Source organism: Equus przewalskii, chromosome 6 (assembly GCF_037783145.1).
Source record: "Equus przewalskii isolate Varuska chromosome 6, EquPr2, whole genome shotgun sequence".
Taxonomy (NCBI): Eukaryota; Metazoa; Chordata; class Mammalia; order Perissodactyla; family Equidae; genus Equus; species Equus przewalskii.
Window position 1 is genome coordinate 81,391,689 of NC_091836.1, and position 20,030 is coordinate 81,411,718.

The following is a 20,030-nucleotide window of genomic DNA, read 5'->3' on the forward strand; positions in this document are numbered from 1 at the left end:
CAGTGGGCAAGCAGAGGAGGAGCTAGCGACACCCACTGGAAGGAGAGAAACCAAGAAAGGGTAGGTTGTGGAAGCTGAGATAAGAAAGTATTTTAAGAAGGAAGGTGTGGTTCACTGTGTCAGGTAAGAATGGAGATGCACCCTCGGGATCTTCCAACAGGAGGATCATTGTTAACTTCAACAACCGTAGTCTCAGTGGAGTGATGGGGCAGAAACCTGATCGGAGTAGGTGTGGAGAGAATGTAAGAGGAGAAAAGGGAGACTGCAGTGTAGACAGCCAGTTCATCAGGTCTGGAGCAGGCAGACTCTGGTAATGAGGCCTGGGAGCGCACATTTTAGCAAGTCCCAGGGGCAATTTGGATGCACACAAGCCACTACAGCGGAGTGCGCTTAGCAGTTACTGAGACGGAAACCAGAGCCCAGAGAAGGCAAGGCCCTTGCTCTAGGTCACACAGTATTCTAGGCCTCAGTTAGGCAGGACTGTGTCCATTGTAAGAGGCAGAAACCCAACTCAAACTAGCTTGAGTAGCAAAGGCAAATACAAGGCAAATACATTGGTTTGTCCAACTGGGAAGTCCAAAGTGGTCCTCTCTCCCGGCAAGGTTGGAGCCAGAGACTCAAACAGCTGCTCTCCGTTCCTGCTCCTCTGCCTGTCGGATTTACAACCATCCTCAGAGAGGCTGTCTCCAGGTGTGGGACTCTTGACTACTGAGGGCCTCAGCCCACCTCCACAAATTCATGGCCATATGGCAAGAGCTCAAGGTAGACCTCCAACTGATGCTACTCACTTGCATGCCCACCTCCAGGACTAACTGGTGGACAGGACTGGGATGGCATGATGGGCAGGCTCGGGCACTGTGATGGATGAGGGGCAGCAACCTAGTGGAAAGATGCATGCTGGACTTAGAGAGAGGAAACAGATCTATTCATGAAGCTGTCACCGCCAAACAGGTTTTGCGCTTTCCCACCCCAGGACTGTGCTCGTGCTGTCTCTGCTGCTAGGACTCCCTGCTTCCACTTCTCTGCTACTTGGATTTCTGCCAGTTGTTTAAGGCCCGGGTTAAATACCCTCCTTAGTAGTCTTTGCTCTTCCCATCCATTCCCAGGGGAGGAAAGTGGTATTTAGCTGCCTGAAGTTCTAGGACCAGGTCCCTAATGATGAGATCATTCTACCCCAAGAGCTTAGGAGTCATGGTCAGGGATGGGTGAAGGTGAGGACCAGCCTTCACGTGAGCACTTCACCGTGCGTCCGCTGGCTTCTTTCTCCTGCTCTGATCCACGCCTGTATTCATGTGCTAGGGCTGCCAGAAGGTACCAGAGACCGGGAGGCATAAACAACAGAGGTTTATTTTCTCACAGTTCTGGAGGCTGGAAGTCCGAGATCAAGGTATCAGCAGGGTTGGTTCCTTCTCAGGGCCGTGAGTAAGGATCTGTTCCTGGCCCCTCTCCTTGGCTTGTTGATGGCCATCTTCATGTTCACGTGGCATTTTTCTTCTATGTGTGTCTGTGCTCAAATGTCCTCTTCTGGTAAGGACACCAGTGATGTTGCGTTAGGGCCCACCCTAATGACCTCAGTTTAACTTAACGAACTCTTTAGAGACCCTATCTCTAAATGCAGTCACATTCTGAGGTACTAGGCGTTAGGACTTCATATGAACTTGGAGGGGACACAGTTCCGCCCATAACAAGCCCGCGGCTGGGCACTGGGTGCCGGGATAACTAAACCACTGCCCTTGCCCCAGGACCCCATGGCCTGCTGGAGCAGAGATGGGCAGGGCACAGTGTGGATGTAGGGGGTGAATGGCAGGGCTCCTCGCTCACCTGCTTTCTCCTTCCTTCTTCCAGCTCCGATGCAGAGTCGGACTGTGGAGGCAGTGAGGCCTCCAGAGCAGAGCCCTGTGAGGAGAGACGCTGGCAGCTGGAACCCCGACCCCTACCGAAGCCCCTCACCCAGCACAGCTCCCTGAAGGAGGCCCTGACCAGGGCAGTCTCTCCACACCACCCTGAGGAGCCTGGAGCCGTGCACAGTGAGCAGAGAGCATCTGGGCCCGAGACAGGCTTGCTTAATCCCGGGACATGGGAAGGGAGTAGAGAACCCCACAGCCAGCTTTTCCTCATGGAGGGTCAGGTGACAGTAGGTCTAGTCCTCAGACTCAGAGGCAGTGGGGCTAGGACCGTTGGGGACTGGGGTACAAGTTGAGGTGAGGGGACTGGACCTAGGCTTGGCCCTTTCTATGAGAAGCTTTGGCATCTCAAGTGGGAAGGTGGCAGAGGGGCCTGGCTGGCTGTTTTGTGTCACAGGCAGGCAGAGATAAGAGGGCCCCAGGACCATCTTGCCTGGAGCAATCTCTCCTGTGAATATCTCCTTGGGTGCCCCCTCTGGCATTCCATAGCCCAGGAGGAATGGAAGGCGGGCTCAGCTGCTGTTGGACCACATGTGGCCCCGGGCAGCACAGTTTCCCTGGGGCCACCTGGGCCAGCACAGGGCCATTCCCTGTGCTTAGGGCTGATGGAAACCACTAAAACTACCAACACAATAGTAAATGCACTTTCACTGAGTGCCTGTAACGGCCAGGACTTTTCCACTACGTGGCCCCATTTCATCCTCAGGATGACCCTGAGAGGTAAGTGGCGTGAAGCCCATTTTACAGTTAAGCAAATGAGCTGAGCGCCTTCTGAGGTCTCATAGCTAGTAAGCACTGTGGCCCGGTGCTGAATGCCTTCATGCCCTAAGAAGTAGTTGTCCTTAGCAGCCCAGCTTGTTTTAATACTGGTGGCCATGAATCGAGTGTTTTGATTTAGTCAACAGCCCCTTGTGACCCCTGGCTGGGAAGAAATAGGCTACAGAAACTCTCCACCATCAGGACCAATAGCCTTCGCTGCCCATGAGAGCTGGAGGTCGCCTTGTCCTGCACCGCCCTCTGGTGGCATGGAGCAGAATTTCCACCTGAATGTAGAAACCTCAGGAGTGATGGTTTCTCAGGAAGACCAGGGCTGGGGCCGAATCCTGGAAACTCTGTATTTACCCTCCCATGTGAGCCTTTTTTAAAAAAGACAAATTGTCATCAAAACGTATTTGCTAGGTACCATTTGTGGTGCCGTCCAGAAAGGCTGAGCTCATTGTGCTGTGCTGTGCTGGGCCCAGCTGAGTCCGCCTGCCTCTGTCTGGGTCCTGCTTGGCCTGGGCACCCCACCTCGTCTCCCTGGGCTTCAGCCTCCCCATTTATAAATACGAGGCCTGCCTGCCTTTCATCCCTTTCCTCCATTTCTCCTCTCTCCTCAATTGCCAGGGGATTTTAGGCAACCTACAAGAAAGACAAAACAAAATTGTATGTCTGTGTATGTGTATATATATATATTGTGTGTGTGTGTGTGTGTGTGTGTACATATATATATAATAAAGCCTCAAGACTAGGGTTAACCAAACCAGTTCAGGAGGTATAGACTCCAGAGAGGAGGTCCACGGTCCTAAACAGGTGTGCTAGTGGAATCACAGATTTGATTCTGAATTTTCTGGCAGCCAGAGTTAAAAATGAAACAGATTACGATTCTCACTGTTCACGAGGGAAAAATATATGGGTCTGCAACCCAGGTCCCAGAGTAGGTACCACTTTTCCTAATGCTTCATTCTGTAGAAATTTTCCAGCTCGTGTCCAATAGATGATATCGGGAACAACCACTGTGCAGAAAATGCAGCCCTGGTTTTCCTGAGGCTGTTTCGTGCAGCCTCTCTTGCTGGCCAGTGAGGGCATGACAGCAAAACGTGAGCAACGAGAGCTGTTCTCCCCCAAGGATGGGGTTGGGGTGAGAGAAAAAGGCAGTGTGGCCAAAGCATTCTGTTTCTGAGAGTCCAGTTTAGTTCCAGAATAAAATATAGACTAGACAGAGAAGTGGATAGATTGCACGACTTTCAAGCAATCTTCTGTCGATTTTGTCTTCATCCGTCATGGTTTTGGTCATCAGGCAGGCCACACTGCGAGGTTAGAATCTCTGGCCTAGTTGAAGTGTTGTGTTTTGTGTTGATGGTTATGGGGAGTCCATCCCTTCCCCAGATAATGTAGGGTTGACATCATGTTGTGGGTGTTATGGAGCTTGATGAATCACAATTTTCACCTGGATAAATGGCTCAGAGGTGAGCCGAGAGAATGCCAGACGAGACCAGGACATTGCTTTAAAAAGTCTCTGGGTTTGTACACCCATGCTCACAGCTGAATTATTCACAATTGCCAGAGGGAAAAATGACCCAGTTGTCCAGCAATGGGTGAATGGATAAAATCATGGTATATCCACACCATGGAATGTTATTCAGCCTTACAAAGGAATGAAACTCTGACATATGCCACAACATGGATGAGCCTCAAAGTCGTTAAGCTAAGTGAAATAAGCCAGGCACAAAAGCACAAGTATTGTACAATTCCACTTCTCCGAGGCACCTAGAGTTGTCCAAGTCATAGAGACAGAACGTAGAATGTCAGTTGCCAGGGACTGGGGGACGAGGGTGGATGGCGAATTATTGTTTAAGAGGTACAGAGGTTCCGTGTGTGATGAGGAAAAAGTTCTGGAGATGGATGGTGTGATGGTTGCACAACAATGTGAATGTACTTAATGCCACTGAACTCTACACTTAAAAATGATTAAAATGGCAATGTTTATGTTATATACACTTTACCACAATTTCAAAAAAGGCTCTGGGACTTCCATAGCTCCTCCAGGAACCTATCGCCTCCTCGAAGTTCTTTAGCATAGAGCATGCCCGAGATGATGGTCTGAAAGAGAACTGAAGCCCTGTGTCATCGAGGCCACAGAAGATGCTCAGCAATGCTCCACTAAAACACCTTATTCTGTGGTTCTTAAAAAATCTTGTTTAAAAGGCAGATTCCTGGCTTCCCACCCTCAGAGATTCAAGTTGAATGGGTCTAGAGTAGGGCTGAGTGCCTGCATATTATGTGAGCGCCCCAGTGCATCCATGCAGGAGGCCCCATCCTACACTCTGGGAATCACGGAAGAGCAGCTTCCCAGAGGCCTGCCTGGAGGAGTTAGCTGTCAAATGCATGCCCAAGCAACTCAACGAATCGGTCTATTGCACTGGGTTCTTGGACACAATCCAGTTAGAGTTAGGAGGCCAATCTGCCCCCAAATTATTCTGGTTTAGAAAAATTGGTATTTATCCATTTTTTTTCTGGCAATAATTTGATAACGGGATGGTCCAATGGCCTATGGAGGACACTGCTAGTTTGTAACAATAAAACGATATCATCAGCACCCTATGGCACAATACTCACCCTCTTGCTCCTTCTGCTCCATTAAAATAAAAATAAATAAATAAAATAGATACACAATATAAGCTAAAAAGGATGGAACGAGTCCTGCTTTATGCTGCTCATAATTACGGGATGAAATTATTACTACCCACCCTATTGTTCCTATTGTGATAGAAATGTGTGCATGTATGCCCTATAAACACCAGTGATGGAAAATTCTCATGAATTTTAGCCGTTTCTAATAAGTTCCATTCCACAAAGTTAAAAGCTGGAGAGAGGCAATAAGAGCTTTAAGCATTCTTGTATGTTTCTTGAGAAATTTCTCCAGTAGGTGACTAAGAGGTTAGCTGTGGTCAGCAGGATGTGGCTGTGCTGGAGGCCTGCTTTCTCCCTACGCAAAGCATCCAGCCTGGAAATCCCCCACCTGCACTTGGTGGGGGTGGTGGGCCTAAACTGTGGGTAGACGGTTCAGCCTGTGATGGGGAGGTGGGGAGGCTGTGCCCTGCGTCCGTCCCAACCCATGGGCTTGATTATGACAGCAGGCCTGTGGGACGGGAACCCACCAGATAGAGCAGGCTCAGAGTGTCTAGAAATGGAGGGAGGGTGGGAAGGGAGCTAAGGAGCCGAAGATCTTGTCTTGAGGAAAGGAAGCCCCCAGGTAGTGGTTGACACCTGTGCACCCTAGCTGGCTGGTAAGAGCTGACGCCCAGTTCTGAGCACTGTCAGGGGGTAGAATCCAGGACTTTCTACAGAGAGAGAGAGGGCTGGGCCAGACTGAGCCTTGAATTCAGAGAAGCCTGAATTCAAACCTCCCTGCCCCCTTCTTCCTCACCCACATCACTCCCATGGGCTTTCCTTCCTTCGTCGCCTCCTGGTCCCACCTGTGCGAGCATTCAGGTGTGCATCGCCCCCATTCTTTCTCTTGGCTGTGATGGAACCCCCGCAGGGACCTGGAGCCTGAGGCCATACCTGGGGGCCCAGTATGGGAATGGGGTACATTTGCATCCCACTGCACACTCTCATGCCCTAAATGGCCAAGACCCATTTTCTTCTGCATGTGATATTCATTTTGCTTGGCTAATTCTCAAGGCCCAGCTGGGCAGAGGGTCTTCAGTACATAGTCCACACTGACCTGCAAATGTGTTTCCATTGGAACTAGGCTAAGAGGAGGGGTCGTGACAATGGATTGTCCAGAGGTTTAGTTAAAACTGGCTCCCAAAGGGTTTTCAGGGCTCCGAGGGGAAGAGGAGCGAGGGTAGGGCTGTGCGCGGCTTCCGGGCTCCAATGAGAGCAGCTCGGCTTATCTGTTACAAGTGGGAGACACTGATGTGAGTCTTCAGCTTTGAAGAACTGCTCTGCTAAAAACAAACAAGTGTGTGTGCATGCATGCATGTATACGGGCATGTATGTATACATGTATGCATATAAACATGTACGCACATGTATATTTATTAATGATGAGTCAGAATGATGGCTCATAATTTGAGGCATTTTCTGAGAGAGGGCAGCACCTGTCCCATAGCAGGGTCTCAATAATTATTTGATGAATGAATGAATGAATGGAAAGTTAGAGGGGTGTATTGTAGGCACATGGTAGTGTGTGATCATTAGTCTATTACCTTTTGGTAAATGGGCCTTAGGAGAAAACACCCTATTTATTCTACACATTTAACAGACTCCCCCCTCCCCTGCCCTTTTCTTTCTTCCATCACAGCTCTACAAAGGGCCAGTAGCTTCCAGTCCTCAACTCCCAACAAATCCCAGAGCTGGAGAAGAAAATTCCAGTCGAGTGAGTCATGAGCTCTCTGGGGGTGGGGGTGGGGGTGGGGGTGGGGGTGGGCAGCCACCTCTGGTAAAGCTCAGGGGCAGCTGTTCCGCTTCCTTACGTGTCCCCTCTGACCTGACCTCCTGGGTGTGGGACGCAAGGAAAGAAATACTAGGTTGACTCTGTTTCGGCTGCTGATAGAGGAAGCATTTTCCAAAGGATCCGGGAGCTTCCCCTTCCCCTCAGCTCCCCACTCCTGAGTCACAGATCCTTAGAACTCTACAGCTGCACCTGGCAGAGCCTCCGCAATCATCGGCTCCAAGCTTTTTGAAACACAGATGAGCAAACTGAGGCCCAGGAGCTCTGTATGTTTTCAGTTGGGATGAAGGCATCAGTTTAACGACCTCATGCAATCATGGGCTAAGCGATGAAGGAAGCCAAACGCGTGGGCGCATACACACACTGCCCTGCTCCTTTTTCTGAGCAGGCCTTGGTCCCTGCATCCCAGAGGAGAACAAGGCTGGGTGAGACCCAGGGCCTGCTGCAGATGCCAAGGCAGCCGGCTCCCACTAGGGGGTGCAGTGAGCATGCACGTGGCTGCCCAGCGTCCCGGGGCTGGCCACATTCCTGGCTGGGCAGCGGGTACAGGGCGGGGATTCCCTCCCTGATCCTGAGAGAGGGGTATGGACTCGTCATGGGATTCCAAGTCCATTGCTGCCTTCCACCTCCCCCTGCCCCAACACTCCCTCTCTGGGCCTTGCTCTAGGAGAGGTGGACCCAGGAAAGCCTTGGGTTAGACAAGGGTTTCTAAAAAGAGCCATTGTTGCAGTTGGAACAGAGCACTCCTTTGATTGACTGCTTCCTTCTGAGTCAACGCTGACTCCTGGCCAGTGAGTCATTCTCCTGGCAACCCCCAGACGTGAGGCCCCGCCTCACTCGGGTCAGGCTGGGACAATGGGCACCTCTGAGCTGGACCAGGGCTGCACACCTGGGCAGGCCACTTCACCTGGGGACAGCCTGAAATGACTCTTGAATCATCTTGCAGCCCCAGGCAGTGAGAGCCAGGGGAAGGAGGGAATTAGCATTTACCAAAGGTCTGGGCCAGGCCTTTTCCACGTGTCAGTCATCTTGTCGTCTCATTCACTCCCCTGCTTCAACCTCTCCACAGGGGACAGGAATTCCACTTCTTGGGTGGGTCTGTCTGGGTGCAGAGTCCATCCAGTGCTTCCAGCCAGCCTTACCAAGTGCCACCAGTACGTGGGGCTCAGCCTTGCCCTCAAGAAGCTCCCAGTCTGGGGTGAGAGCAGGATGTCTGGCCAGGGACCCTCACAGCAGGGTCGGGGATGCTGGAGGAGGCTCAGGAGAGAGGAGACTGCTAACAGGCAGCATGGTTTCTGGGACCCCGGCTGTGTCTTTAGCTATCCCAGGAGTAGCAGGTGTTGGTTCTCACGCATATCTAAAAGCTGGTCTGAGGGCAGACCTTGAGTTCAAATCATTTCTATGGGCCTAGTGCCTAGCATGGGCCCGGCCCAGAGGAGGCACCCAGTCCTTGCTCGCTTGCCAAATGAATGAACGAACAAACCAACAGACCAAGGAAGAAGCCGACGGGACGGAGTGCAGGAAAAAATGGAATGCACAGGTCAGGCCTGCGCAGGCTGCCGCCTCTAGAGAGCGCTCCAAGACCTTGGGAGGATTTCAGGCCTACCTGAGCTCCAAATTCTGGAAAGCAGTTCCCCGGAATCCCAGTCTTTGTGAAAACCCCCAGAGCTGAAATCCACCAGAGCCATCTTTTCGGTCATCTTCATTTTGCCCAAAAGGAAACCCCAACGGGCAAGGCTGGTCCTGCAGTGGGGAGCAGAATATGGGGCACCATCTCCTCTGTCCATTCACGGCCCCATCAAGGCTGGTTCTGGCCCCAGTGCCAGGTGAGAGGGCAGAGGGGGCTATGTAACTGCCATCGGCACCCTCCCCAGCTGACCATGCTCACTGGAATGACCTCTAGGATCATGGGGAAAGGTCACCGTTGCCAGAGGGCTCAGAGACGAGGCCCCTGACTCAGGTGGGATGTGGTGCAGCGGTCCAGGCCTTGGTCTGCTCATCAACCCTCTTTGCACAAAGGGGCCCAAAGGGACAGGGCGCTTAGGACCCAGGCCCCTGCAGAGGGCAGGGCAGCCCTGGCTGGGCCATGTCAAGGTAGTAAGGAAAACAAGAAAGGACCAACAGAGCGGGATCTGAGTTGGTGAATGAGTCATCCCTGGGCCCACGAGTTAGAGAAATCCTGGCTAGGCTGGGTGTGCAGCCCCCTCTGGAACGGGTCAGCAGTTCAGCAGTGCCTTCAGTGGACACCATTTGTGTGCTTGGGAGGATACGAAGGGGAAAGGAATTAATTTTTATTTAGCCCATAGCATTTACATTGCGGCCTGCCCAGGCACCTCTCTTTATCCCACTTTATTGCTTGGCCCTCCCCTGAAGCAGCACTAGATTTCCCATTTTCTGGCTGAGGAAACTGAGGGGTTAGGTCAGTTGCTCCGTGTGGGGCAGCTGCTGTGGGTGTGCAGGAGGTGGGGTTCCAGGCTGCCCTTACCATCCCCTGAGGGAACCCAAAGACATCAGCGGCCACAGGCAGATGAGCTTTCCCGTCATCTCAGCTCGGCTCAGGCCTCAACCTCCCCTTCCGGGCAGCACCCCCTCCTCGCAGTGGCTTGACTGGCAGGTGTTTTGTCTCCCACATCTCCTCACACCCTCCCCGAGTTCTCCTGAAGACCGCGGGTGAGGAACAGAGACCCCGCTAACTGGGGATGGGGGGGCTAGAGAAAAAAGAGAGGGAGCAGCTCCCGGGTCATGACCTTGTGAAGCCCAAGGCTTTCCTGTCAGCCTTGTCCCTGGCTCAGTGTCAGAAGGTTCCCGGAGGGCTCCTCGGGGGAACAGAAAAGCAGTCTGTTGAGCGGAGGGGACTCTGAGACAAGTTGAGGAGTTTGACTCCGGAGGTGGCAGAGAGAGGAGAGTGAGGGGGCTGGCGAGGAAGAGGAGGAGAAGGAATTTGGCAGGAATTTGGCAAGCCCAGGACAGGAAGCAAGGCAACGACTGACTCACAACTTTTGCCTTTTTAGGCTCGAACCATCTAATTGTGGGCTGAGATGGGGGTTTGGGTGACAGGCGGGCCGGCCAGCCACATCCCCCACATCAACTCCTGGCAGCCAGTGGCCTTTCTTCTCAGCAGCTCCTTCCTGCCACCCTCGGATCTGTTCCCCTGAGTTACCTTTTCCCTCTGAAGCATTTGAGGGCTTCCTCGGGGAGCTCACCAGCCATATGTGTCATCTTTCGTGGTGGCCATCTCTTCAGAGCCCAGGACTGGGATACACTCTCTGACATGCTTGTCTTTGTGTAGGAGGAAAGCGGGACAGAATACTGATCCCCCTGTGTAAAGGGGTCTCGAAGGAACTCTTCTGGGGGTGGGGCTTGTGTTTGGCCTGGCCTGGGTGGGTCCCTGAGGAGGAGCCTCTCACTCAAAGCTTTGGGGAAACTGAGGCCAGAGGAATGTGTTAAGACACGAGCTGAAATCCGAAGGCTGGACACCTTGGAGGGGAATCAGAATGGGTCGGCTGAGCGGCCGGAAGCAGGGGTCAGGGAGTCAGACAGGAGCCGGTGGTTAGACAGTGGTCCTGGGCAGGGTCTGGGGAACAGCCTCTGTGTGCTGGGAGGGATCCCGGGAGAGCCAGCTGGGCTGAAGGGTCACACACGGAATGGGCAAGTCGGAAAGGGAGCATGGCGTTTTCTGAATCCCTTTGTGGATAGATTGTCTGAAATGGTCCAATATGAAGCAAAATGCCTGCGATTTTAGATTTCAGGTTCCTGGGGGTGTCTGTGTGCTCATGCGTGTGCACATGCGTGCACTCGTGAGAGACAGAAGGAGATTGCTCTCCCAGCTACCACCATCAGCATTCCACTGTAGCTACTAACTGATTTCAGCGCCCACCGCTCAAACTCAGGCTCGTCCTCTGAGCCCCGGCCACACTCCTTTCCCATGTCACTCTGAGCACATACACTGCATGTCGTTTATTCCCTGACCAACAGGAGCTTGGCACAGACCCCACTCCATATGCTTCAAGTGCCTCGATACTCATCATAACCTCCTCCCCTGTAAAACCTCAACCAGCCCATCTTGTCTGAGAGCCCCGTAGCGCACAGGTGAGAAGGAAGAGTCGCTTCATTGGTGGTGACTGCTTGTCCTGTCCACACCCGCCACTAAGGGTCCGCATCTTGTGGGCAGAGGCCTCAGAAGCTTGATGGACTGGGTGATTTAATGTGGCCCCAGACCCCAACCACGATGGCTTTAGGGGACACGTTAGAGGGAGAAGTCCATTTCTAATAAACGCCCTGGAGGTTCTCTGTTGCATCTCTCAGGAAACTTCTCATATGAGTGTGAAACACAAGGGCTCTCAGACTTTTCAGCCCAGGACCTCCTTTCCCCCAGGAGCCCGCCACTCCCAATACCCGTTCCCACTGGGGCCCTTGAATCAGTTTCCAACACCTTCCTCCCCCTGCCTTTGGTTTTAGAGTTGGAGCTTCACTGAAAACCTCCCCTTTTCATGATAAACTAAGGTAATAATAGGTTTGTAATGGAGAACATGTTCTTTCCGTGGTAGGTTTGACTCCAGTGAACAACAAAAGAACTACGTCGCCTCCAAAGGAATCTCCTCCTTCTCTGTTTTCTTCCTCGTTGTCTTCTCCTTCGTCTTCCCTGCCATCTTCTTCAGCCGTCATCCCAGGGAATGCTCAAGACTGTTCCCCCCCATCTCAGGTGAGTGCCCCTCAGGGCCCTGGGCAGGTGTTAGGAAGGTGGGCTTCCTGTCCTCCGCCCACTTCCACACTGAACTCTGGTTCTTAGCACTCTTAGGTCACCCCAAGTGCAAAGCTGGGGCAGAGAGATGCTCTGTCAAGAGTCCAGCACGGACCTTCTTCATGTGTCCTTTTCGTGAAAGCTCATCCTGCTGCCTCTCAGCCACCCCTGAGGCCCCAGCCACTCGCTTCCTCCCTCCCTCACCAAACTTTATGGGGTACAGACTCTGGGCAGGACTGTGGGGTACAGAGGTGCTAGGACATGTGCTCTGCCCTTAAGGACCTCACGGAGGGCGTTGAGGAGCTGCAGCCGAAGGAGGGCAGGCCCAGAACTCAGAGTGCCTTTGGTGGCAGCTGAGAGCCTTGGAAGCACAGCCCCCTTGAATAGAACATGGCGTCAGGAGATCTGCCGGGTTGGACTGTTGCCTTCAGAATGAGTTGATCAAGCCTCTGTTACCTGCCAGGCCCTGTTCTAGGCCCTGGCAAGTAGAGTGCACAAGACAGAAAAGTGCTCGCTCCCATGAAGCTGCCACCCATGACCTGCCCTTGGGCTCCCAAGCCCTCTGCAGGGCACAGCCGCTCCTTCTAGAGTCCACTCACTTCTTCCTTTGCCAAGGGCTGACTTCCTGCATGCTAGAAATGGCTACTTTCTCAACGGTGTGAGGCATGAGTCAGGTTTAGAAGGGTCGTTGGAATGTCCTAAAAGCCATCCTTCCGCCACCACAGCTCCAGCCCAGAAAGGTAACTGTCTCTCCTTACCTTAACAGTCTCCAAGGAAGAAGCCTTGGTTTCTTAGTTGTTGGAGAAACATACCTGTGGGTAGAATGTACCCATTACTAGGGACGATGGCTGAGCCAGCCACAGGGGACCTGTCCTTCCCACGTGCCTGGCCACCCACAGGGCCAGGACAGCCCTGCCTCACTGGCCTCAGGCCTTGTCAATTCCTTTGCCTTCTCTTCTGGCTTCCTACCCACCTAATCCAGGACCCAGAAAAGCCTATGATCAGTGGTAACATGGGGGCTCCGGACAGATCCCAGCAGGTCCCAAGGCGGCCACTTAGAATGGACAGCAACCCTCTAAAATCATCCTGTGCAGAATTCTTGACTTTCAGTACCCAGATCTGGAGAGAGAAAGGGAGAGGGATGTGGGCTCCGATTTGCCCTCCCCATATAAATAAATGCTGAGAATTTCTAAATCACTGCTGTTTTTTGCCCATCCCTTCCAGGGGACACCTCACAACTGGCTCCCACAGGTCTCGAGAGGTCATTTCAGTCCTTCCACCCCAATCTTTCTGAGGCGAGCCAGAGCCCAAGGAGCGCTCACAGAAATTCCCCTCTATCTGCCTCGTGGCCAAGTGCTGGAGCGGGCAGAATACTGCTTGGTGAGCCCTAGTGGAAACGGCCCCCTGAGTACCCCGCCACCCAGCCCTACAGAGATGGCTTCTGATGGATATCAGGAAGCAGAGGCCCCTCTTGAGGACTCCAGAAGCATCCACAGAGGCTTACACCCCATTGGACGGAAAGACTGGTACTTTCCAGACCAAGAGCTGCCTCCCCCAGCTGGAGAGGACGCAGGAGAAGGGCATACCAGACCCAGGAGGGGAGATGATGGTGGGTCGGAGCCTGCAGAGGGGAAGAAATTGGGCTTAAAGAAGTTGGTGCTCACTCAGGAGCAGAAGACCAGCTTGCTGGATTGGAATGTCTCCATCCCTCAGAGCTTGCGCCTGGAAGAGGGGGCACGACCTCCCCAGAAAAGTGCTGAGAATGGTAGAGGAAGCTGTGTGCCGAAACCAGTCTGCCCCTTGCTGCCCCCTCGGGCAGGGAGAGAGACCCTGCCAGCCCAGAGAGAGACTCAGAAGACGGGAACCCCAGCTGAACGGACTCCAAGGGAGCGAAGTGTGTCCCCACCCAAGTCCCCACTGCGGCTCATAGCAAATGCCATCCGAAGGTCCCTGGGGCCCCTCCTCCCCAACTCTGAAGGTGGGAAGAAGGCGTGGGCCAAGCCAGAATCAAAGACTTTGCCCACCAGCCAGCCGTACACCTCCACTCGCTCGTTCAGCCTTCGGAAAACCAGCTCCAGTAAAGACGGGGACCAGCAGTCCCCCAGGAGAGACATGGCGAGCAGGGCCTCAGCCTTCTTCTCCATGGGCAGCCCGACTGCCAGGGCTGCCCAGCCCTTGGACTCTAGCCCTCCTGACCCTGCCCTCTGCACCCATCCTTTGCCCAACCGGGCATCCACGATGTTTCCTGCACTCGTGTCCCCACCCTGCAGCAAGATTGAAGACGTCCCCACACTCCTTGAGAAAGTGAGTTTGCAAGAGACCTTCCCAGATCCTTCTAGGGTTCCAAAGAGAAAAACCTCACTCTTTTCCTCCCTCAGACTCAAAGACAAATCTTTTGAGAGTTTCCTCCAGGAATCCAGACAAAGAAAGGACCTTGGGAATGTCTTTATCAGCCCCCAGAGCAAGGTGCTGCCCGTGGACAGTGCCCAGCCCCTGGAGAAGCTGGTGCAGCCTTACAGTAGCGCCGGGCTGGGCCAGAGGGGCCATCCTCCTCCTCCAGGTGGAGACGCAAGTAAGTGGCTCTTTCCTGACAAAAGTCTACAGTTCATGCTGGCCGGTTAGTTAGCCTTACTGGATTAACAAGCAAGCCCCTTTCACTTCATTTTCCTTCTCAAATTAAATTCTGACAAAAGTAGGAAAACTTGAAAAAATCTGAAAAAATTAAATTTGAAATTATATTATAGAAGTTTTGAAAGAGACCAAGAATCAACCATAATTCCACCACTTTCCCACTCATTCTCTGTATGAATATTTTTTACTAAGTTGTATGTAAAATTTGGTATCTTTTTTTAGTCAACATTATATCATAAATATTAAGCTAGTTATCTCATAGTCTACAAAACTGTGATTTCATGGCTGTGGAATATTCTATGTAGTGGGTATGTTATCACTTAATGAACTATTTCTTATAGATATGTGTGTATACGTAAATGACATATACAAATATATTTATATTTTATATAGGGTACTGATGAACAATTTTATGCATATAGCTTTTTCTTTCCTTTAGAATTATCTTTTTTTAGGATAGGTTCCAAGAAATGAGGTTAGTGGGTGAAAAAATGTGAATATTTTTAAGATTCTTAACTTATACTGACAAATTGCTTTTTAAAAGAGAACAGTATGGGCAGAGGATACAGGGACTGTTATTTCTTATAACTACATGTTGTAAATTTCAATCAAAGCAAAGGAAGGGTACCCATTTATACTCTACCACTAATGTATGAGAGTCCCTTTTTCACCATTGTCACTTGCATTGAGTATTTTCTGAATGTTTCTATATTGCTAGTCAAAAAATGACGCCTTATATTTTTTTATTACTAGCTTAAATATATTTATATGTATTTGGTTACCAATGGAACCTTAGACTTTTTAATATTTAAATCTGATTATAATTTTTTAAATTATGAAATTAATGAATACATCAAAGAATCAGAATAAATCAGCAATACAGAAAAACCTGAAAAAACATGTATAAATTCTCTCACCCCCTCCTCCGCACCAAAGTTTTGGGACATGTCCTTAGTTAAACGCTCCTGTGATTTCTTTTTTGTTGTTGGCATTCGTTTGATTGCTTTAAACAAACTGCAGTTCTGCTATTCCTATGGTTGTGCAACTTTTTCTTGGTTTTTTTAACTTTTTATTTCCTTATTTAACTTTTATTTTGAAACTTTAGTTTTCAAGTAAAAAATTACTTCTCTCCTTTGGTGCCTTAATCGAAAAGCTATGTATATTAACATGAGACTTTGTTTCAGCCAAGTTCAGGATAAGCCTGGACAGGCTGGAGCATAACTGTGCCCTTTATAGCACATTGTAGACTTTAATGTGTTGTGCATTTTTTGATAATACATTCACATGGTTCAAAATAAAAGGGTACAAAAGGCACAAAATGAGTAGTCCTATCTCCCTTCTCTGTCCCTGAGCCATCAGGTCCTAACCCTGGTGACAGATATTATTGTCTGCTTCTTAGGCGTTCTTCCAGACAACATTTATGCATATAAGAGCAAATTTGCATATTGTATTCTTTCCTTCTTTTTTACGCAATTGGAGCGTGCTAGCAGATCGCATGCACTTTTTGTTGTCCTTTTACTTTTGTTTTGGAGATCGTTCTGTATCAGCACATAAAGAGCGGCCCGTTTTGTTTCACAGCTGCACCACAATTGACGTGGCCTGTCCCCTTGGATGGAAAGTTTACTTCAAGTCTCTTGCTGGTGCAAACAGTGCTGCCATAATTAGCTGAGGATGTAGGCCGTTGGGTTTATGTGTGAATTTATCTGTAGGATAAATTCCTAGAAGGGAAATGCAGGAACAACGGACATAGGAATTGTGAATTTTGATAGATATTGCCAAATTGTCCTCCATCAAAGTGATGGCGGTTCCTACTCCCAGGAGCAAAGCGCGAGTGCTCTTTCTGTGCCTGCCTAACCAGTGTGTTACCCCACTTTTTTTTAATCTTTACCAATCTGATAGGTGATTGAGCATCTTTTTAGATATTAAAGAGTCACGTGTATTTGCTTTCTGTGGACTGTTGTTTCTGTCCTTTATCTAGCTTTCTGTTAGGTTGTTGGTATTTTGTTAATGATACATAGGGACTCTATTAAAAGGGAAACGAAGCCCTTTTTTGGTGGTATGAATTACAAATACTTTTCCCAGTTTCTTGTTTGTCTTTAACTTTGTTAAACTTTGTTTATGGTGGTTTTTGTCAGATAAAATTTTCGTTTTTATACTGTAGTCGTAAGCAATTTTTATTTTGCAGCTTCCAGGCTTTGTATTGTATATACGAATTCAGAAAGCGCTTCTTCCAAGTTTACAGAAGAATTTTCTTAGTTTCTTTTAGTCCCTTGTTTGTTTTTGAGTTTTTTACATTTAAATATTTACATCAAGAAATTATCCGAGTAGAAATGTGAGATATGGATCCAACTTCTTTTCGTTTAACAAGTCTCCCTGGTTATCCTACAATAATGTAGTGAATAATCCATCTTTCTCCTCTCTTATGTGAAATGACGTCTTTTATCGTATATCGCATTCATGTACTTGGACTGATTTCCATACCATCTATTATATCCTATTGAGTTCTCTGTTATATCTCAGTACCATGCTGTTTTAATTATTTTGCTTTATGTATTTATATCTTTTAAAATTTATATATTTTACTATCTGTAGGACAATTATTCCATTTTTGATCGTCTCTTTCGAAAATTTTCTGGCTCTTTCTGCTTTTTTGATATTCTATGTGAACTTAGCATTAACTTGACTATGTACAGAAAAAATCCTGTGAGCACTTAATAAGTTTACAAACTAACTTGGCAAGAATTGACAACCTTATGCTATGAATTGCCTTTCCATTTGCTTTAATCTTTTTTCGTGAGCCTCTGGAATATTCTCAACTTTACATCATATAGGGCTTGCATGTTTATTGTTTATTAATAGGTATGTTAGATTTTGTTGCTGTTGTAAATAAGATCTTTTTCATTTTATCTTCCCACTGTTGTTTGTGTATGAAATTTATTGATTTCTATAGTAGTTTTGCACCTATCCATTTTACTGAATTTTCTTTGCTTGTAAAAGCTTTTCAATGGTTTCTCCTGGGTCCTCCCTAAATATACAATCATAACATCTGCAAATAATGACAATTTTCTCTCTTTTTTTAAGCTATGTACCTCTAATTATATGTTTTATTGGTTTCTTTGTATTTCAAAATCTCCAGAACAATATTAAATAAAAGTAGTGATAATGATTTTCTCATTACATTCCTAACCTTAATGAGAATGCATCTTATTAAGGAGAATAATGTTTTCCCACTTAAGCATGATGCTGGCTTCTGGGTTGACCCAGATATGTTTAATCATTTTAAGGAAATAGACATCTAGTCCTATTTTATTAAAAGTATTTTTAATCATGAATGGATATTGAATTTTATCAAACATCATTTCAGCACCTTTGAGATGATTGTATGATTTTTTCTCCTTAGTTTGATTAATATTATAAATTATATAATAGGTTTACTGATATCAAACCATCCTTGTATTGCTGAAATAAATACCACTAGGTTGTGATGTCTTATTATTTTTATATACTTTTCTGCTCTGTTGGCTAATATTTAAGATTTTTGCATCAAATTCATAGGTAAGATTGGCCTTTAGTTCATATATATCACATTTATTTGACTTCTGTATGTGCTGATTACAATAAGTTAGGGTAAACATGTCTTCCTGATTTTCTTATCATGGACAGCTGCATTCCTCTATGTTCGTTAGGAAATGGTGCAACTTCTTTGGCTTAGAATAGAATGGGAGTGTAGATAATGGAATTAGGTTAAGGCTGACCAGCTCTGGAAATACAGTAGTGCCCCCTTATCTGTGGGGCGTGTGTTCCAAGACCACCAGTGGGTGCCTGAAACCGTGCATAGTACCAAACCCTATAATACCATTTTTTTCTATACATACATACCTATGATAAAGTTTCATTTATAAATTAGGCACAGCAAGAGATTAACAACAATAACTAAAAATAGAACAATTATAACAGTATACTATAATAAAAGTTATGTGAATGTGATCTTTCTCTCAAAATATCTTATTGTACTGTCCTCCCCCTTGTTGTGATGATGTGAGATGATTCATTGCCTACATGATGAGATGAAGTGAAATGAATGAGGTAGACATTGTGATGTAACATTAGGCTACTGTCGACCTTCTGACAGTACGCCAGAAGGAGGATCATGGAGCCATGACAATGTTGATGGTTGGATGTTAGGAGCAGACAGTGTTTGTGGTTAGGGATCCAACAGAGGAATGATTCATGTCCCAAGGGGGACAGAGTGGGACGGCATGAGATTTCATACCACTACTCAGAACAGGGTGCAATTTAAAACTCATGAACTTTCTGTTTCTGGAATTTTCCATTTAATATTTTTGGACTTCACCTGACTACGGGTAACCAAAACCATGGAAAGGAAAACTGCAACTAAGGGGGCACTGCTGTGGTGCGTGGGCCATCTCAGAGAAGAGCACTGTGTTGCCCTCAGGTGTTCTCAGGTCAGCTTCCTAAGGATGTAAAGGTTTTACCTACTTTATCAGATTAGGCCCGTTCGTTTCCTTTTATTTCCCTGCCTCTGCCCAGCCCACAGAACACACACACACAAACACACACACGCACACACTGACAACTGCTCTCTCCACATTTAACATGTGAGTGCACACTTCCATGCAATAGAGAGAGAAAACAGTATTCAGATTGAAAGTGACAAACTTTCAAAACTTATTCAAATGGAAATAACCTGGAGTTTATGATCACTTGAATAAGAGCAGGCTGAAATTTAATTTTTCTTATGGTTACAACACAACTTTCCAGGTAAATTAATAGTGTATATAAACTTCTCAGAGTTTGAGTTACTTAGGGGCATAAACTAATTTCAAGCACTTACCAGTGCCCATTTCATACAAATAAAATTTTAATGCTAATTATTATTCTTGTGTATAATTAAACAAGGCACCCTGAGAACCTCTTTTTAATTTTTGTGTAAACTTTTTTATTACGCTATAAAATACATAAAGTACACAAATATTAAGTACGCAGCTGATGAATTTTTGCAAAGTCCACATTTGTGTCATCACCTCTGAAATCAAGATACAGAACTTTACCAGCACTCAGAAGCTGCCCTCATACTCCCTCCCAAATATACGTGCCACCCAGCAGAAGTGCTTACCATCTGCCTCCTATCTTCTTAGGTTACCTTTGCAGTTTTTCGACTTTATAAAAATTGAATCATTCAGTACTGTGGTAGCAGAATTCTAAGAGGGCCCCATGCTTCCTGTCCCCAGTGTACTTGCCCTGGTTAATCTCGTCCTCTTGAGTATGGTGGGAATGTGAATATGATGGATTTCACTCCTGTGATTACGTTACAGGATTGTGCAAATGTAATTAAGTTCCAAACCAATTGACTTTGAGTTAATCAAAGGGGAGATTACCCTGGGTAGGCCTAACCTAATTGAGTGAGCCCTTAACAAGAACTGGGCCCTTCCTGAAGTCAGAAATTTGAAGGTGAGAAGTACAGGATCCTGCTGGCCTGAAGAAGAAAACTGTCGCATTGTGAGCAGGTCTG

General features: G+C 48.1%; 1 protein-coding gene across 9 annotated transcripts in view; it reads left to right on the top strand.

Annotated features, from left to right (window-relative positions):
* MICAL2 (microtubule associated monooxygenase, calponin and LIM domain containing 2) overlaps positions 1–20,030 on the top strand; it is a 222,468-nt gene that overhangs the window by 156,899 nt on the left and 45,539 nt on the right. For 6 of the 9 annotated variants that reach the window (XM_070626369.1, XM_070626370.1, XM_070626374.1 and 3 more), the window contains 4 exons: positions 1,846–2,027; positions 6,976–7,050; positions 11,673–11,827; positions 13,091–14,438. In XM_070626369.1, coding sequence (XP_070482470.1) covers positions 1,846–2,027; positions 6,976–7,050; positions 11,673–11,827; positions 13,091–14,438 — 1,760 coding nt within the window. Of the gene's footprint in view, positions 1–602; positions 763–1,845; positions 2,028–6,975; positions 7,051–11,672; positions 11,828–13,090; positions 14,439–20,030 lie in introns of all 9 variants that reach the window. The other 3 variants (XR_011541620.1, XR_011541621.1, XR_011541622.1) reach the window with 1 other exon arrangement.